This window comes from Pyxicephalus adspersus, chromosome 10, assembly GCF_032062135.1.
Source record: "Pyxicephalus adspersus chromosome 10, UCB_Pads_2.0, whole genome shotgun sequence".
Taxonomy (NCBI): Eukaryota; Metazoa; Chordata; class Amphibia; order Anura; family Pyxicephalidae; genus Pyxicephalus; species Pyxicephalus adspersus.
Genome location: NC_092867.1, coordinates 35,654,960 through 35,680,956, shown reverse-complemented (window position 1 = coordinate 35,680,956; position 25,997 = coordinate 35,654,960). Strand labels below are relative to the sequence as shown.

The 25,997-nt window shown below is 37.7% G+C and overlaps 1 protein-coding gene across 1 annotated transcript in view; it reads left to right on the top strand.

The window, feature by feature from the left end:
* The window catches only part of LOC140340077 (transmembrane protein 150A-like), a 69,749-nt gene that overhangs the window by 3,854 nt on the left and 39,898 nt on the right, over positions 1-25,997 (top strand). The window contains exon 2 of the mRNA XM_072425072.1: positions 24,446-24,493. Coding sequence (XP_072281173.1) covers positions 24,446-24,493 — 48 coding nt within the window. The remainder of the gene's footprint in view (positions 1-24,445; positions 24,494-25,997) is intronic.

The window sequence follows — 25,997 nt, the reverse complement described above, 5'->3', positions numbered from 1 at the left end:
TGAAGACCCCCGTTTGTATCTATGTGTATCAATGAGTCGTCTGTATGTCGGATGTCCTTAACCCGGGGACTACCTGTATTGACTAAATGCTTTTTTGTCTGGAGGGGGAAGGGATTGTGTACCCTTTACTTTATTCTACTGGATGACCCTTTGTCGTTTAATAACAATCACAATCTGTCTGATCGCGAGGAATGCTGACACATTTTTCCATCAATATTTCCTGACTTTCATAGTACATTATGATTTTCATATTTTACTATATATCACAAAGATTCTGTGCGGTGCTGTGTGAAAAGTTGTTACAGTAACACAAGAGAACCATTTAGGACAGGGGTGCCCAACAGGTGCATCACGATCTACCAGTAGCTTGCAGAGCCCTGCCTTTCAAAATAAACTCTACCGCTCACTTGAGTTATTAGGTCCAAGTTTTTATTGTTGCTACATCATTTGGTCATTTTAAAAGTAGCTCGCAAGCCAAAAAAGTGTGGGCACCCCTGATTTAGGATGTCGGCATTGTCCTTACCTATAGGCGGTACATCCGTCCTCGGACATACAGGTTACCTATGTACTGCATTGTTGTGCCGTTTATTTTTAATGCGTCAAAAAATGTCATGTCCAGCCATAAGCTGTGCTGGGCTGCAGTGAAAAATAGTGTAGGTTGTATTTTTGTAGGTTCACAGCCCAGATGAGCAGTGCATAAAATGATGTATGGTAAAGCAGAACTATACTGTAATTGTAAATAACTTCAAGCAGATGGGTTTTTGATTGCCAATGGGACAGGCAATGTTCTTTTTGCAATAAAATAAATATACTATCTGTTTGTATTTTCTTTTCATTAAATTTACTTCTCGCTCTGTTGTTTGCATTGGCATTATCACCTGGTCCAGTTCCGGGTTTGGGATCTTCGGCCACCTTGATTGGCCCGGCTGGAACTCCCATACTTGTGCACAGGAGTTAGTTCATTCCCAACCGCCAGGTATTTCAGGATTGTACATGACGCCTTGTATGTGTGGTGTACATTATAGAAAAAATGGGCGGATAAAGTTTGTTCTTTCGAAGGAACATGCCTGTCCCTACTAATAAAAACCCTGCCAGATCACCAATTTTTTATTTTAGTACTTATTAAAATATGTATTTAGTGTTTTTCTGCTTTAATGCATTTCATTGGACTGCACAAGGAAAACTTCTTATTGGGATTTCTAATTGCCTGCTAGGAGGTCACCGGCTGATGTTTGGCTTAAAAACAAGTTATTGTGGTCAATTATCGTATCGAAAAATGTCAAAGTAGTATACACTACAAATTGAACATTATGGTAGATGATTAATTTGGCATACCGCTATCTGTGTTGTTGTGGTTTTAGCCCTGCTTTATACCTGCCTCCATACCAGGTGACAAAATGCACTTGTAGAATAGCCTTTTGGTATGAATGTATATAAAAGGTTTAAAGCTACCATATAAGAATGTGCTTGCAGTTATGTGTACTAATGGTTCTTTCTGTATTGCATTGTAGTGCTGATACATCTATTGTCTGTACTAATTACATCCCTGAGGAAGCGGACCTCGTCTGCGAAACTCGTCGGATGATTCCTACATATGTAATGTGTACAGTGTATTCAGCCCATGTATGTTATGATGTTATTTAACTTCCCCTGAATCGTTATATGGGGAGGGGCATGTATAAACTTCTTTTAAAATGATGTAAATAAAATATGACAATGCCACAACATTTAACTGCCGTTAAGGCCCATACTTTTTGCATACTATAATTGAACTCTCTTAGGGATGGTGGCAGTATTAAATAGATTTGAAATCGGGCAAAAACATGTAGAGTTATTGTGGTCAGCATTGTGGTGTTGTACAAATCTGACATTCATGAAGGAATAGTAACCTGAAAATCCCCAGTGATTTGTAGCTGTTATCATTCTAGATTTGTCTGTAAGGTGGAGTTTCCTGTGTTAGGATGGAGCCGTGTACCTTCACATGGCTTTGTATGTGTTGTGTGATTTCCCTGTTTTTTTTATCTTTCTCCGTCCTTCAGATAGAAGTGATGGCTTCCTAAATAAAATGTTAGCAGAGCAGCTTATGCTTTGGACAGTATGAGATACCTGTAGGGTAACTTTACAGAAATGTGGATTGCATTAAACAATAATATGCATATTTTTTTGATAGGACGCACGCAGATAAAGTGCATTATTATTTTGGTCTTCTTTGCCTGTTCACATGTATAATCTTCATGATTGCAGTATCAGAAAAAAAATCCATGCTGTCCTTTTTATCTTTTTATGTCAGTTATTAAATTAATATTTAGTCACTGAATGACGGCATGTGTGGCATCATTGTCCATACCATATGTCCTTTACATTCTGCACCACAAAGTGTAGACAAATCCTTCAAAATACACTTGGTAAATGAACACATGCCGGGGCAGCCAAGCCGCAGTGTTTGCTTTAATACGTTACAGTAAGTTTTATTGTTATACTTGGTATTAATACATTACTAAAACTGATTTAGCATTTACTTATGTTCCTAGTTGTCCCCTACGGGTTAGTTATAAGGTCTAATTAATATGCAATGTTTAACTAAGGGTGGAGAAGGATGGGGTGCTGTCTGAGATACATGGGCAGGGAGATGTTTGGCTGTCTTTGGCACAATAATACAATGCAATCCTTGCCTTGGGGAGGCAGTGGTGCCTGTGCAGTAACTTGTATTTATTTGCACTTATGTTTAGATACGCTTCAGGTGGAAACAACAAATAAATAATGGTGTCAAAACAAATCGGAGGCACACTTCTGTTTAATCACAAGGAATCTTGCCATTCCTTTTCTTGCTCCACAGAACATGTAGTCCACATATTGTAAAGACGAGAGGACGGTAGTTTAGGACAACTGGCAGGCGGACACCGATTCCTGCAGTTTAGGGTCACAATAAAGGATGCTGCAATTTTATAATAGAAATCTAGCACATACTTACATTTCTGGGAGATAAACCGGTGTTTTTTGTCCCATGACTTACACTTTAATATGTAATACAAGGTATACAACGCTGAGAACAGGGCTATGTAATGTACAATGCAGTGTATTAGGTGATCAGGCCAATGTAACATGAAAATTGTGCAACAGTCAGTTGCAACACTCTCCATACAATGAAAGTCTGGAGTGATGCTGGTGGTTTATATACCATTGGTGCTCAGTGTACCATTTATTTATCGCTGCAGTTTTTGATTTCCTTTAGATGGTTTTGGCTAGAACTTTACAGGTAGTAATGGGCTGCATGATGGCCCCAGTTCTGTCTTCATATAGCAGAGCAAATCGCCTCCTCAGAGGAGGGAGAAGATTTCTGCACAATTATGGGAAATTTGCACACATTTTGTGAAATGTTGCTATTAGAACTTTTAGGTAATGGGCAAAATGTATCTCATTCTTGTGATATAATGACCCTTTGATTCTAATTGCATCCTGAAAGTTTAGGTGGATTTTACTTGAGAATATACAAATATTTTTTTTATCTACATGTGTACACAGCCAGAAGTCTTTATACAATAGTCAACGTTGATTTAAGACCCCATACACATAGGTATATAGCAATATGGTTGGCTCAACGACTTTCAGTCTCACCTTTGCAGCTCCAGGTTGCAGTTAGGTTATTTGGCTTTCCTTCAATTTGTCCTTAGGTTGTGTTATTGACATATGACTATGGGAGTGACATTAGATTGTGCGGGACAGTTGCTGACATGAATGTAAAGCACTACATAATTTGTCGGCGCTATATAAATACAAGTAAATAAAACAAAAAAATGTATGTCCAGGATTAAAAATTTTGCAGAAGCCCCAGGCTTTTAGATTCAGTTGAGTTTACAGCTGGGACAGGGAAGATTGGGATACGTATGAGCACTAGACAGGAAGGATATAGTTTTTTTTCTTTTTATACCAGAACATTTGCCCTTAATAGCCACCAAACTCCTAGCTGAAGTTGCCCATGGGAAATGGCCACCAAGTTCAAGGCATGCTTGTCAGCCATGACATGCTTCAATACCATGATCCATTGTGCAGCACCATGCCCCCTGACACACAAAACTAATCAGTACACAATATAGCTGTAGCGCTCTGGCTTCTAGAAGTACTTGAACACTGCACATATATGTAATTTCTGAGTGTGAATACTAGCAGCAGTTGTGGGTAATCCTAAGGAGCCAGGGGGTTTAACATCTAATATATTAGTAATTGCAATGTTTTAATTCTGAAAGGTTAGTTATAATCACTTTTATATATAAATATTACAAACCAAGTTACACTCCATATTATTGATTTGATTTTTTTAACCTAAATTGAGCTTGTCCTCTGAGTAAGGCATTGCACAAGCTAATGCCCAGCATCCATCACTGTTTCTACGCCTCATCTGGGAGACATATTTCATCCCGTTTATCTTCGTGTCAAACTCTCTGGTGTACATAAATTGCCGTGGGTGAAAATAGAAAAGTGAAGTGCTGGTAGTACAAAGAATCTTATTAGAAAAAAAAACCTAGAGGTGAGGGAGATTTCTGTCTTTTTAAAGCATCATTTTACATATTTTACTCTTTTGTACTATAGAAAAGTGTTGTGCGCAGCGTATGCTATGTATGAGAAGTACACAAGGTGCCAGGCTGAAGGTGCCACTGGCTATTGCATATAGTATTGTGCAGGGCTGGTTTTTGATAAATTGTTCAATATTTTGGCAGAAATAATGAAGACCTTCTGATAGGACCAAACTAATAAAAAACAGAATTCTTCTTTTGCTTTGATCTACAATTGTTGTTCACCTAATGAGTAAACAAGTCCAAGATGTTCAAATTTTGGTAAAACTCTGAATGCTACAAGAAGTTTTGTTTTGTGAGATACAAGCAATGGGGAGAGCAAGGAGTGATTGCAGGAAAACAGAAGTTGTGGAAAGTTGGCGCCAGTCAGATTTTTATTGCTTCCTGTGTCCTTGTTAGGGAGGTTCACCCTCTCTTTTTGTTATGGTGACCACAGTCATCAGAACCGAAAGTAAGGGAAAAGTCCAAATATTTGTCACCAGTACAGCAATAGAAGAGAAATATTTTATTATGGATGCATAGAAAGGACTAATCCTAATATGACATTAGATGGGACATGGGATTTCATGGTGGAGAAGGTGGTTGATTTGTGAGGGAACAAGGCAAGAGTTTTTACTTACTGAAGAGTGTAAAGCAACTGAAATGGACTGTTGTGGTATACTTGCATATAATTCTGTTTATTCTTTACATATGTTGTGTGAAAGTAGTTGGTGAAATTATTAAAAGAAAAGCAGCAAATTGTTGTGTCACACTAGGGGGTTAGACTGTGGGCAGTCAAAGTAAAAACGGCTTTATGTACATGGCAGTGGAATTTCTGGAGGGCACTTTATATTTGTCCAGTTTGCAAAACAAAATCTGGACTCCAGGTAGGTACGGAAGACACAGATGGTTACAATTTTGCATATATTAATCCATAATAACCTGGTGCCAGCCTGTTTACTGCAGAGATGAGACTGAAAGAGGAAGAAGCAGTTACAACTTAGTTGTATTACAGGGTTTGTGGTAAGAATTAAAATGTATATAGGAGGAGGGAACAAAGTGATGATCCGGGATTGGTAGGCGATAACTCTATTTTCATGAGTGGAGAAATTCTCGTTAATTTGATTATTTTCTTACTTTTACATTGCCAACTTTGCGAGGTAATTTCAAAGCTCCCAACCATAGGTGGGGGGGGGGGGGGATGAAGATGGTGAAAAAAGGGAAAACAAAGTATTTGGCCTGTGATTTCTAGAAATATTAGGGCTTATGCCCAAAGCCACACTGCACCTATTCAGTATTTTACATTGATCAGTCACCAGAAATTAAGTATGCATTGCTGTGTAAAACATTTCTGGCATATGTAGTGTGTTTTTTTTTTTTTTTTTTTCATATTTTTGAGATATATTTGGCATCGGGGTAAATCTGCATGCTCTGTCCTGAACGTGGTGTTTTTGTTATTACTGGTGAGTTCTCCCACGCACAATATGTTTATATCTAAGACTTGAGTCATCCTCATCTTTCCAGAAAAAAATGGAGAATTACGACCAAAATATTTGCTTACGTGCCAGATTTTTTGTGGAGGTGAAAAATGTGAGTATTAAGGGAACGAAAGCCAACCTGTATTGGACCGGCATAGTCTGATCTTTATCGTACGTTTATAATATTCTTTCCTTTCAATTTTCATTGAGAGAATTTATACATGAGAATAGTGATGTTTTATTTAAGGCTCATCCTTACATTGCTCGCTAATCACTCTGAATGTTTCTGTATCACTTGCATTGATCTGATTGAATCGTCCAACTTCTGAGCGATAACATGCTGCTGTCGGTGTATCTAAAACCCTTTTATTTTTAAGCTTTAAAGAGTGTGGTTAGCACTTTGGAACTTTGGTCTAGTTTTTATTGCGTGTAATTTTTAGTGACATTCACACAGTTGTGTCATGGTGGCCACTGTCATCGGGACTGAATTTGAAAGAAAAGTCTAACTTGAGTTGACAGCAGTAGAGAAGAAATACTAATAAAAGGCAAAACCCCAATCATGCTCCCATGGTTTTCTTGGTTTTTGCTTCTTGTGAATGTATCATGCTTCTAGGAGCAGAAGGAAACTGCCTTTTTTGTGTTGGAGCACCAAATAAGCAGGGACTTTTCATGTGTTTTTCTTTTTTCTGCTTTTTATACATATGTGAAAGATTGGTTTCTTCTTAGGGGAACACCAAGCAGAGAGTGCACAACATCGCTCATTGTTAACTTCTGTGCTACCTAATAATTGCTGGCAGTTGCAACAAAAGTTATATAAATAGAGCCATCTGCTTATCAAAATAAGTAAAAGGTGTAATCTCCTGCATATTCTGAGATCATTTATCTACCCTTAAATACCTTGATGACAATTTGGAAATGTCTCCTTTTTTGTGTGTGGTGTCTGCCATCAAGCCTGAACATGAACGCAACTGATGTCTGCAAACGATGATCTTTTTAACTTTGTCCTGTGTAATTTGACCATCCCTGAACATTTCCGTGAAACTCGTCTGCTACATGCAGCTGTTTAATTACAAACTTGAAAGCAGGTTCTTGTAAAAGGAATTGCCTACAGGCTCCACAGTCTGTTTGAGCAGGAAAAGTAAAATCTTACAGGCTTCCAACACACAACACGAGATCAGATTGCCAGAACAATCTACTAATTGAGTGCACTTTAGAATGATAGAATCCTGGAAATCAAAACTGAAAAGATATAATAATTCTATCTCTATACTATCTAACCACCACCTGTAGTTTCCAAATACAGGGCTGTTCTAATATAAGGCTCTGTGGCTTGCCAGATCCTTATAAATCTCGATTTCATAGCAGTCTGATAACTATAAAAATTTAGTATTCCCTTTATTAGGTGTGTGTCCTGGAGACCAGTACAATTAAACTGGACATGTGCTGGACAATGCACCAAATGTGTTTGAAAGTGTAGCTAAACTACAACAAAAAATTGCATCTTACCAGTCCTTGGATGTTGTGATTGCATTAGTTTTCTTTTTCAGGCTTACTTTACTTTATTTTCACCTGGCAAAATGGCAAATGGCACACTTCCTGTCCCAGGGTGGCCATGCTTTGTCTCATCAGATGGTTATCACCTGGGCTCCTCTACAAACATGTCTGCCTTTGTTTTCTTCCGTTATTGGGAGGTGTGAACATTTTTGGCTAGTTTAGGTTTGACCACGGCATTTTATGGAAAAGGAGCAATTGAGGACTATTTTATGTATGTATTTTCTGAAAGTGACAAGACCCTTTTAGCTGCATGGTTTCTTTTCTTCCTCTAAAAAAGTCTGAAATGGGCCTTAGACATTGATGCTTTAAGGATATTAATATGTGCACCCAGTTCAGCTTCTAGCTTGCCATTATCAATAGGTATCTTCTGTAGTTGCAGAATGTTTTTAGCCTGAAAACAATGAAGCCACCACATTCAAGTCCTGGGAAGCTGCAATATATTATGTTACAAATACATGCAATATATTATGTTACAAATACATTATGTTATATTTTTTTGGGTTTATCTATCCTTGAATATCCCCACCACTTGGCATTGTTTGGCGACCAGGAGTCAGGAAAATACTTAATGCTTCCAGTTAAGGAAAAAACAATGACTTTCACCCTTTCCTCTCATGTGAGAGCATTGGTGATTGGGATGTCGCATGCCAGTGGACAGAAACTTCTGGGATCTGTTTCTTCACTTCCAGCAGCTGAACAAAGCAGAAAGTAAGCAAAGAGAAAGAAAAGAAGAGCTGCTTGGAAGGGAAACAATTCTCTCTCTCTGGGCGTCAGACTTACCATGGAGATTGGCGCTTACCATTACTTACCACAATGATTGTCATCCCTCTGCCCCCTTCCCCCCCTCTGCTGAGCTAGTTTCAATAATCTAATTTTCCACAGCCATAATGGTGGGTGGTTTGATGATTTGTTTCCACATCTGTGTTTGTGTGTATTTTTTATAATCTATCGTTGCTGCAAACTGTGACATGTCGGGAATGTATTTAATGCAGATGTTATGTTACTGAAAACTCCATAAAAATAAAACATCATTATAAAGACATTCATGACATTACACCCCACTATTATGCTCCCTGCATTATTTGTAACATTCCCTGTACTAAATCCAGGAAAAACTCCCCACGGGACCCCTTCCTAGCAGCCTTATCTGTAAAAATAAAATGCCTCATAGAAGTTCAGGTTTTCATTCCTCTGGGTGGAGGCAGCCCACACAATTCAAGACTTTTTAATCCTTTACAGGTATCTCCAAATGTAGCTGTTCTGAACAATTAAAAAAAAAAACCTACCTAGCCTAATTTCTCACATCTAAACATGACTTTAAATTATGATAGTAGAAGGGGATTTGTGTTATTTAATCAAGTTTAAGTTAAGACATTGCTTGTCTGCCAGCTCCCAATACCTATTGTTCTGACTAGCTACACTTATATGTGCCTATATCTTTGTATTGTTAAATTAATTTTATCTTGACGTACAAAGGAGCCCCACTTTGCATTTACAGATAGGTATGTATACATTTTATATTCTACGTTTTGTATAATAACAAAACTGGCCTTGGAATGCTCTAATCCAGTCTTCATAAACTTTCTTAACTCAAGCAAATATTTAAGCATATATCCCGGTTTATAGTTTGTTTTCTTGGTTATCAAGTTTTTCCATCTTCCAACTGTTTTACCCCTTAAATGCCAGCCCACTACTTCTCCATTGGAGTGAACAGCAGTCGTTCATGATCCGTTATGCCATCTTAGCACATTAATGAATGGTGTCGGGGGATCGTTGTACACATTTTTGCTCAAGACGAGCATGACTATTCACCTTGGGTGACTGACTGGTGTGTACACCTTTATTAGAAATGTTAGTTGGTAGATATGAGCAACTTAAAATTAATTCAGTTTATGCACCTTGTAGGAACCCTTGTTCTTATGCACTCATCATTCTAGGCAATGCAACCATGACCAGGAAAGTCTGTTTTAATCTCATTATTTGTCCAGTGAGATTGGTCTGCCTGTCAAACTCCAGTAATATGTTTCTAGTTATCAAGAAGTGTAGTACAAAATGGTAAAATTTGCCTTAAGCTATGCAATCACACTGGAAAATTGTCACCCAAGACAAACATTTGTGATTGAATATGTTGAAAGCTAGCGGGAGTATAGAAGCCATTCAATGACCATGGCAGAATACTAAGGACCCTCTGGGGTATCTGCTGTAATTTTTCTATGAGGGGGGCACAGTGTGGTGCCTCCAACTCATCCTCACCATAGAAGCCTACATGCTCTTGTTTTACTGGAAACCATCACAAAAAATGTGTATTTGTAAATATATGTTTTTATTACAACATTAAAAAAAAATCTGTGAAGGTTTGCAGTTTAGCAGACATCATGGCTTCTAAAACTAAGATATAAATGTTAATGGGATTTAATTATTTAAACATTTCTGCCATTAGAAACAAAAGGAAAGATTTTGTTTAAACCTTTCCTTAAATAGCAGTACATTTGTTTGTCAGATTACAGAGACTCGCAAAGCATCATTATCTGTCTCTAGTGGTGTAGAAGCACTTAGCTGTTTTCGATAATTCTTCCTATTGCCAGAAATCTGCATAGATGTGCAAAGTGGTTGTTGTATGTGTGTGTGTGTGTGTGTGTGTGTGTGTTTTAAAGGAAAAAAAAACCCCCACTAATATAAATGTGGTCAGAATTTAAAAAAAAATTTAGTACATAAAATCTTCTATTAATTAGGACTTCCCATGAACTGATGGGTAGGCCTCCTGCAGGTCTCCAGGTGTTGCTGGTTTATTAAGGTTAGAGCCTCACAAAAGCTAGTCAGTGTGCTGATTTTGTATGTACAATTAGTGTGTGAGTGCACTTTGTGTCATGCAATAGGTGACTTAGAACATATTGAAGCCAAAGACAGTTAAGCAATTGGCATTTTCAGACATTATTTTGGCATTTGGTGTGAGGTGCACAAAAATTGTGCCTACTTACCATGTACATCTATGATATGCAATAGGAGGGTTTGGGGCCTCTGATATTACAAATAAATCTACATGTATAAAACTCCTAATAGCTAAACCCCTTATGTGGTATTTTTTTCACCAATAGGAAGGGCTGTAATGATTTCTGGTAATTTAAGTGTTATGTGGTAATATGATACGTAATACAATTATTCTTCAAAGTGAACTTCTCTGCATTGCAAAATCAATGTGGAACTCTTGACAACTTCTTTTGTTTTTTCCAAAGTACCAGGTACAGTGATTAGGTTGAGCTCCTGCTCTTATGGTATGGAAACTTCTTTGGAGGAGTTCAGGATTCAGTACAGAAGATGGATTGTCTATTTTGTTTGCTTCATTCCACTCTTGCTTTTATTGGACTCGCATATAGGAAGGGGCCAGAATAAGGGAGAGAGAAAGTCATGCGTTATCCACCCCTCTGAAGCCGTAGGCAGCCGAACCCCTGATGTCTCTCCAACCTAATAATTTGTGTAAGATAGCATCATGTTATACCGAAGAACTTGCAGATTAAGCGCGCGCTCTCTCTCTCTCTCTCTCTCTCTCTCTCTCGTTGCATTTTCTGATGGTTACTTGTGTCTGCAAGAGGCCTGCGGCTTCTTCCTTCAGATCAGGGCTTGGCACTTGATAAAAGAGTTGAAATGTTCTTTCCGGCAGTGTTTCCTATCTCTGGAATGGCTTGGAGTGGAGAAAAGGCACTGATAGTGTCACAGTTTTAGGAAAAGTGGAAACAGTGTTATGTCCTAGATTGTGGAAGTGATATATTACAATGTGATGGTACTGTATTGCTTGCAGTGCCCACAGCAAATAAAGTAGATGTGTAAAATAAATCCTGGTTCTGGTTTCTTTGGGTAACTAATTTAGCTTGGACAATGCTGTTTTTCTCAGGCTTTTGCTAATGTATGTGTAGTTAGAACAGTTCACTACCCTTGAAAAAATGCACGTGGCTTCTGAAAAAAATGTGCAGCTGGTGAACATGTTTAAAAAAAGATATTAACCTTTTTGTTAAGTGGTGGCTGACAAATGGTTCTCAGAGGTTAAGCAGTGCTACTGCTTGAAATTCTGTGCTCTGAACACCTTGTGTCCAGTTTCTGTAAATGAGGCTTATTGCGTTTTAGACTTGGAGGAACTCTAACCCCTTCTTATTCCATGCAAAACGTAAAGTTTGCCCGAAGAAACGTTTTAAGTATTGCTTTTAGAAGCAATAATGGTGTAGCATATTGGTGACCCCAGGATGTGAATCTCTTGCAGCACTAATGCCGGCATGGGTCGAGTACAGAAGAGGAGCCCACTGGTGCTCGAGCAGCTGTCTTTTTCTTTCAGTTTGCTCACCCGAGTCTCTCTCGCAGGGCTGCATAAAGAAATTGACTGAAAACTGCCAGGGGCACCCAGGAGCCTAATCAACCCCTCCTCTCCCATGTTCCCATCCTTCCCAGTACCTGAAGAGCTTCACCATAGTTCACAGCTCTAATTGATCACATCTGGAGCTTTCACAACAGGAAAAGAGCAGGACAACAGCGGCTCTGTCCAGGGCTGGAAATATTTTTGGAAGTCTGATGATAATTGGCTATAAGTTTGGGTTTTCTCCTTCTTGTTTCCGTTATCTGAGTTTTGAATCCTAACCTCGGATACATTGATCTAGGTATAAGTACAATTATTGACTACAGCTAGTACTGCTTAAGACATGTGTTTACTTGATTCTTTTAATCCTCAATATTATTAATAAAAATAAATAAATATTTATTTAGCGCCAACATATTACAGAGGAGGGGACGAGCCTGCCCTGAAGAGTTTACAATCTAATATTCCGATAAGGACATAAAGTCAGAAAGCAGCACTATGAATCCTATCAAACTAGAAAAGCTTTGCTGTAAGGCAGTGTTTCTTAGCTAGGGTTTTTCCAGAGGTTGCTGTGGGGGGTTCCTTGTGTATTAAGCAATTTGTAGCTTTCAGATTTCAGTTTAGGTGGCACCAATGTTCTTTTTGTAAAGGTGACATTCTTCCCACTGACCACCACACTAATGTACTGTGAGCTGGGGATATAGTTATTATAGCAGGGGTTCCCCGAAGACAAGTTGTTATATTTTGTAAAAGGTTGAGAAACAGTGTATGTAATGAGCTGGAAAGTGGGCATAGTGATGACATTGTGGTGATAAAGTGAGAATGTGCAAATGACCAGACAAGATAATTCTTAAAGCAGACCTCTGATCACTATAATCTCAACCCCCCCCGGGCCCTGTAGAAGACTTAAGGTATTTGCAAAGTATCAAGGGGCAATGCCTACTCTTTAAATATGGGGCCCTGTATTTATGTTGGGTATGGGTATACTTGAATACAGTACTGATTATGATTACAGACCTGCAGTGTGCCTGATATGCCACAATGCAGACTAAAAAGAATATAATACATTTGCCTGGCAATACAGTTCCCATGTATATATAAAAACTGTGTATAGCTTTTTGCCTGGAGTTTAGATTCAATTAAATGATATGTTTGCTTTTGCAATACATATTATGACATAACTCGTTTACATCAGAAAGGCCACACTACTTGGATTTTTTATTTCTTGCGTTGAAGTGTTTTTAATATATGCTGGGTGATTCCAGCTATTATTGATGAGGTTATGTTGCTTGACAGTATCTTCCGCATCCATTACTACAGTTCTAGGATTCCCTGATTGGTATTTAGCCTCATCTTGAACTCGGCAAAAAAGCATATTGTACATCTAAAAGGCGAAAATTGGTAATGTGCTGTCTGGAGTCCTCCCAGGCTTTTTGCAGTATTTCTCATCTCCCTGAGGATGCAGTAAGCAACAAACACAATTAAGACATTCTGCCTCTTTTCCCTTATAATTTTCCTTGCACCGTATACAAAGCTGTGACCCTTAGGGTGGTGTGTTGACTGTATGGAGCTCCTATACCCTGACCAAAGTGTGTGACAGGCCTATGTTTCACCTTGCCCACAATAATGAATCCCTTACTTAGGTAACAAGACTTGAAATGGCACCTGTCCATGAGGTTTTTGTAAATTGGCCTTGAACTTCAGCTTCAGTATATGTCTCACCAAAAATTTTTCTTCTTATTGGATAGAATAGGGAATGCTTTGAGCCCCTCTGGTTATTACCACTATCCAGGGCTCTGTTGCATAGATTTCCCCTTTCCTGCCTTATGAACAATGCCTTCATCTTTTGTGTACCAAATGTGCAACAGGGATGCACATAAATCAACTTTTAGTTTTTGTGTTCAAAAATGTGTGATGGGTATATCTTTCAAACCATGCCCAAGGCTGATATTGGACGAGAATCTTGCATGTGTACAGTACAGAACTGACCTGGCGGATCCACGGACGATGGACGACAAATGATGGTAATAGAAGTAAAATGGGGGAGTCACTCCCCTCTCCATAGCGCAAAACGGTGCTGTATGTACAGCACTCGTTCATGCATTGTGCAGTCATTTGTCGTTGGAAAGGATTGTGAAAGATCCTTTCCAACGACAATTATCGCACGTGTGTACATAGCCTAACTCCTTAATGACCAAAACAAACTCTGCAGTTGTTTATCTTTGCATATCAAAGCACAGCTTGCTCCAGAAGGTAATGAATGTCTAGGCTCCATAAAGTTTTTTTTTTTTTGCTTTGTTTGTGATTAACTCAATGAGGATTTTTTTTTACAGTAACTGACACCATGCGGCCTAGTAATATGTTGAGACAAACATCTGTCATAATTGCATTTATTAAAAAAATGTACCTGTTCTGACTTGCATACAAATTCAACTTAAGAACAAACCTACAGTCCCTATCACGTATGTAACCCGGGGACTACCTGTACCTGTTGTGCCTGAAAAGTGCAACTCGTGCAGCTTCCTTTGATGGGGGAATCACTGCTCTATTATTCCTCATGTTGGCTGTTGCTGCTTACACTGAAATATGTTATATATGGCATGTCTGATTTACAAACCTGTAGCTTGTCACCAGCTGACCTCACCTAGCCCTTTCTTCTGCTTTCTGAATTGGCAGAACTGACTGTGCTAATGAAAAACTCCCATTTTTGATGCAGTGTTTGGGTGGGGCAGCACCTGAGACACAAATTAATGCGAATTTGGTTGACTCGAGGCAAAAAGTTATTTTTTTTCCTTAATTTATAAAGCTTTTGCATCACATAAATATATATCATGTAACTGGCATACCTTTTTAGTTTGCCACACAGGAATAGTACTTGTAATAAAACTAAGTTTATTAGCTTGAATACTGTTTCCAGAAGACCTAGAACTCCATTCAGTGGAAAGGAAAAATCTGATGTAAGTGCCATTTAAAGAAAACTAAACTTGGTGGGTGGTGAGCTTCTGCTATAATTGGCAAGTAAGCACAACATACACGTGCAGCCACCCTGCTGCAATGACAGGTCCCGCACCTGTCATTGTCGCATCCGAGGAAAGTGCCACCGGCTCCGTGGATGACCATTGATTATGTAAATCCAACGCATGCACAGGAGTTCTGTTGTCTTTGGTGGTCCAGTCTCTGTGTTCTGTAGTGTAGGAGCCAGGAATTTATTTATTTAAAAAAAATACATTGTTTTTGTTCATTCGCTCCCCCTTCTGGTGATTTCTTTGTTTTTGACATATCATTGTTGTGCTTTTGGTTTTTTTATTGTTAAATATAATATGCACAGTTTAATGTTTCTCTTTGATGCATTGCCAATAAAACTTCCTTGATGCACATTTGGGTTGTGATATCCTCACTAGTACATTTATTATGTTTTTTTGTTTGACCAGTTTTGCAGTTTAACATTAGTACTATGACAATAGGCTCATTTTAAAGCTGCATTTCCATGGTTTGAGTCTTTCAATGTGCTGCTGAGTTGAAGTATCTGTACTATTGCAGAGATATTCAGAGTCAATTGTCATTTGGCCAGCAGAGTTTAGAGAACAGAACAAGTGTTTATCACCAAGTGACATCTCGTCTTTGTGCAACAATTGCAGGGAGACCCAGTTATCATTTATTTTTCATTCAGTACCACAAAATACCATGAACAAAACCCTCCCTGAAATAAATATTTTTTGTGGGAAGCAATAAAACTAGTTGAAATGCCTCTTAAACAATCTTGCAAAACTGTTGCAAAGCATAGAATGTGTCTGTTTAATTTCACATTTATTTCTAATAAGCCAGCTCCAGACAAAACTGCACAGGATTATCTGTCACAGTTCCACCTCCTCTGTGCGTGACTATATATCATTGTGACCTTTTTTTCACATGCCTTCCAGGCTTTCCCATTGCTAGGACTAAGTTTGAACTGTTACTTTTTAAGCCAAACATAAACAGTACTCTCTGGGCAGAAGTCCTTGTTGAACAATGACTTATGACACTTCACATTGGTGTGATATAATGCGATACAATCTATGTTTGGCCACAGCAGACTTCCATGTTTATAGATGGCATTAAAAGGTTGACGAACATCTTGGCTCTGTGACTTATGTTTATATTGTCTGACCTCTTTTGTAGATAATATATGGTGCAGAATGATTACTTAAACTTTATTTGCCATCCCTGATTTAGTTTGCTTCTTTTTCATTTGGAAAAAATATAAACGGTTATATGGCACTCACAGTACATTCTTTATGAAAATGTAGCCACATGAAGCTTTACCTACTACTAATATAGCCTTTGTAGTTGTATAGCAGGAGAGAGAAATCTCTCGGGTATTGTGCTGCCCATTCAGTCAACAGGTCAAAGCCTCTAGGGAGGTGACCACTTGCCCTAATGTTCCCCTTGGGGAAGTCAAAGCAATATCAAGAATCTGTCCTTGTTCTTCCTTTCTCATTGGTAGAGGGAAATAGAGAAATTGTTAGCTGCATCTTGGTGAACATTGTTCTATGTCAGTTTAACAGATTTTTCTTTAAAACCTCTTGATTGAGCTATTATAACAGTTTTGTTGCTATTGTGTATCTTTTACCAGGAGCAGTGGGAAATGCAGCCATCATTACTATTATTAGCATTTGCTAAAGTTTTTCTGCGTAGTTTGTAAATGCAATTATTTCTATTTTTTCGATAGAAAACAATTCTAGAGCAATTGTAGATATTTTGCAGTATGCCAAAAACATTTCTGCAAACTATATACTACATTTCTTATGCATGTACATACTCACTATAAATGATAGATCATTAAAATAAAATAGACAAAAAATGATGGGTTACCTTTCTTTAAAACCAATCAAATTTTAGGCAGGAGTCCTCTGCTCTCCTGCCTCTGCTATGATTTTTCACTTGAAGGTATAACATGTTTACAAATATTAACCTCCCAGAGGTGGCTGGGATATGAAGACGACAAAACGGGTCAAATGCAGAGGAAGTGCATGCTGTAGGGCTAGGAATATAAGTCATATATAGTTACCCATTATTGACATTTTTAGAAGATGAGACAAGTTTGAATTCAAGGTCTGTAAGTGTACTTACAGGACATTACCTTTAGTTTTGTTGTTTTTGGCCATACCCCTCTTACTGCACACGCCTTATATATGACCAGCCAAAAGAGGACAACCACTGACTGCGGTTTTGCCTATGTCAACCAATCCTGGATATGCAAGCATCTTTTCCAAGTTTCCTTCAGATTTCCTTCTTTGGTTTTGAGGCATTGGCCTTGGAGACTTCTATCTGAGCTGAAAGCTGTAACACCCTCATTTAGCATTTCTAGTAAAAGAGTTGACATAGTTGGGGTAATTTCTTATGAATGAAGGCTTTATTATGTGTTTTATTCTGTGGCATGTCCTTCTATTTAATGTTGGTTATTTTTGAATGTAAGTGAGCTGTGTGTCTCCAGTGCACAGGCTTCATTAAATAAACTTCCCTATACATTCCTCAGTGGGGCTGTATAAGGCACTGTGTAAAGTATCCTAAGCCTTTGCCTGCTGAAAAGTTCATTTCAGAATGTTTTCTTTAACATACTGTAGCAATGAAGCTGTTGTGCTGCTAATACTTACATTCAAGATTGAGTATATATTCTGCCAGCAAAGCGTGTATGAGAAAATGTCCAGATACCAAAGTCTTTGGCAGAGATACATCTCGATGTGAAGACTAATATCATACAAATGCATGCAAGAAATATATACATTGTTTTTGAACGGGGGGTTATAAGATGTTGCTTACACATATGAACGGTTAACCACAACCCTCCATATAACACATTACCTAGGGTTATTGAGGATTTATTTCCAATGTTCTTCCTCTTTTAAATGGACATGTTTTCAGCGCATAGTCTGGGTTACAACAGATGCCTCTGTGTTGTCTCTGCGTTGACTTCAATGTGTCAGTTGGTTTAATTTAAACTATATCGTTAAGTTCACATAGTTTTTAATACTACATATCTATATTGTCTTGCTAGTCTCCGGTTCTTCTCCACTTCTGTTGTACCGCCATTCCAAAAGAATGCTGGAGATATCATAAACTAAACAGCCCCTATATATGACAACGGTCACTTCTGTATTAGGATAAATTATAGGTGTATAGACGCCTGTTAAACCCAGTCTGTTGAGTCAGTCATTCCCATCTGAAAACCACCGAATCATATATTGCTAGCAGCAAGACCCCAGATCCTCCAAATATTATCTAAGCATACACCTATATGAATGTAATCACGATTAGAGGATCTCTTACCAGAATTGAACAGTCAGATACCTAAATTTCATCACATCTGGTCCATAAGAGATTATTTTTAATGATTCAGCTACCGAAATGTTTCCTACACATGATGGATAATGTGGGATAATCTAATTATCCAAGATGTAACCCTCCCAACAGGTTATGTGTACTGACTGGACATAGTTGTGTCAGTTCATATGGTAAATAACTAATGTTATTTTTGCCTTTGTTTAATCACTGCTAACTTTTTTTTACCACTAAAAAAGTCACTAAAATATTTTGTACTTGTTCTATGTGTGCATATTTATCTAACTATTTGAGAATCTTGCATACAAAATGTTTTAGATCTCTGTATTGTCTAAACATCTACATAGTTATCCAAACCAAGGTTCCCAGTTGTGTTAATAAGGCTTAAAAGGGAACTATCATGAAAAAAAAGCCACAACAACACTCAGTGGTGGAAAGCAGACACCGAGCACCACTATCTTCTTCCTGGTTCTTCTTCAAAGTCATCTGATCTTTCCTGGGTATTGTGAAAAAAGATCTGCACAAATTAATAATAATTTATTACAACAAAAAATTATTTGATAAAGAAAATTATTTATTTTTATATTTAGTTATATGTTGTGAGGCATAATGCTAAACATACTAAAATATGACTCCGGGTCTACATACACTTTAAAATATTTAAAAGTAAGAAAGTTAAGATGTGTACTTCCCCCTACTATATCATAGTGAAGCAGATCACAACTGTACACCAGCTCCCATGATACAGTTAGTGTTTCCTGTCCTGTGTCATATAACCTTCCCTGTCAGTCTGTATGATGTTGTGGTGGTAGTGGTTAGAGACTGCAGGCAACATCTGAACCCGTACTGCATGTTTTCTGCTCCAAAACAAGTATAAGGGACTCGCTTTTGAAAAGTCATCAGTTTTCTGACAGTTTGCTTCTCTGGTTATTTGTTGTTAATACTACCTAAATACCTATACTACTATAAATACATAAGTTATTACACCATGTCCAGCACATGCTGTGGGTTTTATTTTACACTTTATTGCATCACTGCAGTCCTAGATGATCCTAGGCTAAAGACCTGGAGAGTTGTTTGTGCACATGTACTGCCTTGTCATGTATGTAGTATTTCCTAATTTATTGTGTTCATTGCAGTTTTATTTACCAATGCTGCAAATGCTGTTGTAAATATCTACTAATCTTTCAAACTCAATGTATGCCTATATTTTGGAAAGTTTTAGATATTTATGTAATTACTATTGGTTGATTATATTGCTATGATATACAAACCCTGTTGTAGCAAGCATGGGTATAAGAAATTATATTAAAACAAATCGCTACACAACAGCAAGTTTTTTCAGTAAAAGTGCAAAGAAAGATAATGTGCTCAGTTCAGTAAATTAAATAAATAAAAAATAATCTGTTGAAGGTGAAATAAATGGTGTGATCTCCTTAGTTTAGCTGTGTGATGTCCAGGTAAGGGGAATGGTGTTTAGGACTATTTTAGGGGACTTTGAATGTTGACTGTATAGCCCATTTTATCCATTTTATTTAATCTATGACTGGAATAATCTTCCTTCTCTTAAAAGACTTAAAAGCATTGATCAGAATAGTAGCCATTGCCCCAAATTTACCTTGCAAGTGTGGAGAATTCTCTCTCTAAAGTGAGATCATTTGCATTATGCCACAGCTTCTATGTCTATCACATATGTTCACTGATATTTTCACTGGTCCCAAAGAACTTTTCCATTATATTGAGTGTGCTGATTCCAAACTTCAACTCAGAATTTGCCTATCACGTACAGATTTTAAGTTATAGGCGTACTATAGCTGTTCAAATGGTCGGTAATTAGGTAATGTGTTTTTACATGGGAACATAATAACAGTTGCAGCTACCACTATGCCTGCTGCCGCCTCAGATGAATCATGTCGCCTGGTGGCATGCATGTTCCAGCAGCCTCTGGGCATTTCTGGGCAAGTCAGTGAGCTGACGTCAGAAAATAGGTACAAGGTACACCTCGTGAGATGGTGAGATGGACCAAGGACTTGTCTCTAGTGCGAAACCATCTTACTGGATAGTACAGCCAGGCCATAGTGACTCTGTTTTGAGCTAAAGATGAGTAGGAGCGGCTGTGTTAATAAACCGGACAATTTTTGCTACATTTGTGGCAAATATATACCCCGTGTGATCAAAGCAAGAACCTAACCAATAGGGTGGGATTTTGCTTACAAGTATTACTTTGGATGTGAAATTGGACATCAGGATAAATTCTGGGCACCTCATATCTGCTGTCACGTGTGTTACGTTGGCCTAACACAATGGTTGAATGGGAAAAGAAATAACATGCCTTTTGCTGTCTATGGTTTGGCATGTGCCAAGACCATCAATCAGACTGCTACTTCTGTATGAATAAATCTGCTGGGTTTTCGAAGAAGACCAAGTCAAAAATCGTCTATCCTGATTGTGAATCTGCTATGAAGCCAGTGCCACATGATGCAGAGAATCCAGTGCCAGTCCCTCCTACATCTGTTGTCTATGTTAATGAATGTTATGAACTCCAATTTGAAGAGGGTAAGCTAATCTAGAGACCTGTCTTTGTCAAAAGAGAAGTCTGAACTGTTAGCCTCCGGATTAAAGGAGTGGAATATGCTACAAAAAGGAATGACAACTTCACACTTATTGTGTGAAGGTTACAGAAGTTATTACAGGCTGGAAAACGACATTTGCTTCTGTACCGACGTGAGTGGTCTGATGATGGAGTTAGGTTGCGAATATATACCAGAGCAGTGGAGATTGTTCATCGAACAAAGCAGGTTTCAAAGCTGTATTGCTGCACAAAGGTAATGAAAAACCTTCTGTTCCGCTTGCTCATGTAGTGGGAATGAAAGAGACATAAGAATCCATGGAGGTCATTTTGAAATTGATTAACTATTCAGAATACAAGTGGAACATTTGTGGTGACCTAAAGGTGGTGGCACTCCTTCTTGGCCTGCAATTGGGATATACAAAATATATGTACTTTCTGTGCCTGCGGAACAGTTGTGATGACAGCAACCATTACAAAGTGAAAGAATGGCCACCCAGACCTGAACACACTGTTGGCCAGTACAACAAAAAGAGTGTTTGAACGCACTAAACTGCGAAAGCAACTGAAAGCTAAGTGTGGATTATGTGACAAATCCCTTCTTAAAATAAAACTAGTATACTGCAAAAATATTTATCCATATAGAAATCCAATATTTCAGTATATTATTTACACATCCAGCTATTAATAACAACATGGTAAAGAAAGCCATACTAATAATTATACCCAAAGAATTCTGAACACTCAAGCTCACAAACATCTACTCCACACTTTTTTTTTTTTTTTTTTGTTTTGTAATCCTCACATCCTAATATTGTGCTTGTGGTTTCTCAGAGTCCAATAGGTTACAAAAGAAAACAATGTTCGATCTCTGTTTTTTGCACTGTTAAACTTTTAAAGGTTCACATGTATGTAATAGAAATATACAATAGAAGGAGATCGGCAAAGTTTAGCACATTCTCTGCTGAAGCACCTATTTTTTGTCTTTGTTTTTGGCCAAATCCTTATTTATGCCTTTGCTTCAGCCTCATTCTGTGTGCTTTCTTAAGGTTGTTAAAGCGAATAGATTTACATGTTGGGATTAGCATAGTTTCCCTGTATTGCTGGGCTGTGGCTGGTGTAAGTGTTGCAGGTTTTATAGACCCCCGTGCTGCTGTGGTGTTTATGCCCCTCTTTCTCTCACCTTCCCAGCCACCAAGTTAAGCCTGAGACTGTGTGTTTTATAATGAAAGGCTGTGAAGAAAAGGAGGGGGTTTCTGGGTCTTATGTATCTGCATTGTTTAAACCCACAACAACCGGGGCGTACAGGGAGAGCTGTTTTTACACGCTCCTGCATACCAGCATGATGGCATAGACATGATTACTGCTTTAAACCTAGCAAGATTCTCATGCTGGTTTGCTATTACACATGGTGACCACAGATTGATACTTATTTTGCTGCTGCTATATTTCAAAATTTTACCTTCCACGGTGTGGGAATTGCTGTAAGAATAGCTGAAATTTGAACTTTTCTTGCACATTATTCTGTTGCTGCAGTTAAATTCTGAGGCTATAGTACATTGTGATGGTTTTATGGTCGTTATCTCAAGTACTGTGCTTCTGTCCTATTAAAAAAAAAAAAAATGATTGCATTGGTTTTTTCACAAGCCTTTTAAAGATGAAGCTTCATTCTTATGAAGACTGCAAGCTGCTATTTATGGTTTTTACATTTCGATGCTATCTCTTTTTCCTTCCTTTCTTTAACCGCTATAAACAAGAGCAGCTTTCCTGTAGTTCCTGCATGGTGATCACTTGACCTGTTGTTGAGTTTCTAATGTTAGCACTTCTTGCAGCCTTGGTCTGAGGTATACAGTCTAAGTCTTTAGGGATATTTCCTTTAATGAACACATATTTTAGGAGACATGTAAGGCTATTAATAACAGCATGACATAGAATAGAATGTCACTAAGTGAATTGGCAGCTTTGTCTGTTGCCTATGGGCTGCACATAAATGAAAATATTGTTGGTCTGTGCAGTGGCTGCAGGTATTAATGTGTATGCCAAGCCAAAAACTCATCTTTGTGCAAGCATTGCTACCTGGGACTTTGTTGGAGAGATTTTCACTCATTTTCAATCATGCTGATAATGTTATCACCGGGCAGAAAGTGTGGGGAAATCTACTAGAGGGACATAAAAATCGGGTATTTTATCTGCTGCTAAAGAAAGCTTTTCTTTTTCTGTGTTGGTCTTGAAGAGTTCTCCTGACTTTCTTGACTGGTGAAACTTCAACAGAGCAAGAAGTGAAGGGAGATCTCTCTAATCTCGTCATGTAATGTTTTGGATGGATATAAATTAAAATTGAATTGGATCTCTGGAAAAGTTACAGTGGACACATGATGCACCTAAGGAGGATTAATCTGGAATGAGAATTTGCAGTAACTGAAGCCCTTACAATTTGATGCCCAGTTGATGTCTGCACAGTTATGTACCCCAGGATGTAATGACTTTGACATTCTTTAGAAATGCATTTTAACAAATGTAATATATAATATGTATACCTAAAGGTACATATTTGGAGTTTGTGATTAGCAGTTTAAATATGACCAATCTCTAGTGTGGATGTTCTACAAGTCACATTGTGGTGGAGGGGAAAGCAAGACAGCAGCCTTCAGTCAGCACATTGAAGAAGCGTTCATCATAACACCAATGTGACCACATGTCTCTAATGGATTGCTAGTTTTACCAGCTGCCAAAAAAAAAATCTTGTTTCAGCAACTTGTGCAAACAAGTGTATGTTAGATATGTAGCACACGCTGCTATAAGTACCTCCTGACAAGTTTTTGGTTTGTGGAGCCGTGTATGCTGTCAATGGGTGTCATCCCCCTGTATTATTTATCCTAAGAGAGTGCTCTAGTAAAACATAACAAAACCTTTTAGCAGCACATTAAAAATATGCTCCCAGTTATGCTGGTTGAGGGGCGTTTTTTGAACATGAAGGTCTTAAGAGGCCCTGAGAGTTGCTGCTGTGCTAGCTTCCTAACCTCATGTTAGTAACAGAGTCTCATCCGTGTGCGTGATAGTACCAAATAACAAAGCTCTGTAATGATGAGAAATGTAAGTGCAGGTCCCTATAATTCACATTTATGGTTTCTCAGGAGAAGACACTGTTTCTTCTCAATAGTTTAGTTGGCAGGGAAGGAACTGTCAGACCTCAGATGACTTCTCATCTTGACTCTTATCTTCAGTCAATTCCTCTCTAACTAACTTGTTCAATTTTAATAAAAACTGAATTCTCATATTCCTTCACAAAACCAATAGAGATTGATTATTTTTAACACAACCTGAACTACATAGAAATAGAGAATAATTGATTGATGTTTGTTGAGCAGCAATTGTACAGGTTGTCAAAGCCCAGTCTAGGTCTAGAAGATGTTTTAAATTACATGGGTGTTGGATTCTTTACATTTAAAAGGTAAATACATTGACCAAGGAGTATTGCAATTATTATGTTGGTATTTTTATTGTGCTGGATAGTTTTGATGTCAGAGCCAAGATGGTATTGCTTGGATGAGGAGAAATATGTGTCACTCTTGTAATGAACATGTTTAAACATAAATGAGTATGGTACTGAATGTTCTTTTTGTATTTATTACAGGTATGCCATGGCATTATCAAACAACCACATATGCCCTGTATCTAACTGGTAAGAATCATTTAATGTTCATATTTGATTATAGTAATTAGTGCACTTTTGTAGATTCATTCAGCCAGTAAATTGTAGAAGTTTTTTTTGGGAACAAAACTAGGAAAACTGTGAGCTAGTAGTGTATTTACTATGCAAATACAAAATAGATTAAGTTAAAAATTCTCATTTTTACTACACTATTCAATTTCCCAAAAAATATATAATCAAAATCTCTGGATAACAGATATCACTATCTTATAATGTGGATTGGTGGTTTGGATGTAGATACATTTACAGCAGATCTTGTTTTATCAAGAGATTGACCCATTTAGTCTGCTGAAGCTACTACTGTACGTTTTTACACTGAGCCAGCTTTTACTCATTTGGTTTTCGTTTTATTTATATCTCGGTGTAGCTGCAGAGAGATTTCCTTATGTGACTTTAAACATTCTGCAATGCTGTTATCAAGTACTATTTTTGTATTGTGATAATCCAAATACAGCATAAAACAACTTTGTCGATGTCAGCTTTGTTGACTTTTTATTCCACTTAGAAATTGTTGCTCTTACACTATGCATGACAAATCATAGAGGTATGCACCACATTTAAAATGTAAGCTGCCAAGCCATTACAATTTACACAGTAAAAACCAATGTGCATATTTGATGACTTGCACAGGAAATTCTTTCTAATTCCTACAACACAGCTATCTGTACAATTATATAATGTTTGTTAAATGTGAGTTACTAATCAGAATTAGATTATTGGTTCTACAGAAACAGAACTGTCTGCTATAAATATTTCCCCTTTCCCTTGAAAAAACGTGGCCAAGACATTACATAAATGGGAATATATTCTTGTTATGTGATCCTTAACTTCATGACCAGTAAAGGTTTTTCTTGATACATCTCTACATCATGGTGAGCATGCTTGGTGACGTGCTATGCCTTGATCCAAGTGGAGATCTCTTGGGTACAACTCCCTATCCAGATGGAACAGTAAGCAGCATATGGGTGACAGCACTAACTTGACAAGGCACTGCTGTTTTTCTCTTGAACTGCTCATAGAAAATATATTTTTAATAACCTGATTTAGATGTAATTTTGTTCTACATAGCAGAGGACAGGTCCACGTTGTGATAGTGTATGTATAGCAAAATCAAACTTGGCTCTATACAGTTTTCTAAAATAAACCAATTGCTTTTAACCTGAAAATTCTATCTGCAACATCTATGATTGTTGACAATGCTAAATACTTCAGTTGTTTTTTTTTTGGAATTATTTTCTGATGTGTCTTAGTGTTGTCAGCCTTCAACAGGAAGTACAGTTACAGATTATTGAGTAAGAACATTGTAATGGAATAATAAAAAAAGTCTTAAAATTTGTATACCCAAAACCAAAAATTGTTTGGTTTTGGTTAAACTTAGTCATTTAGAAGAACACTGCATTTATTGCAGGATTAGCAAATACTATCTGTATTTTCTGAAAATAAAAAATAATTCAACCCTAATTTTTAAGGAATA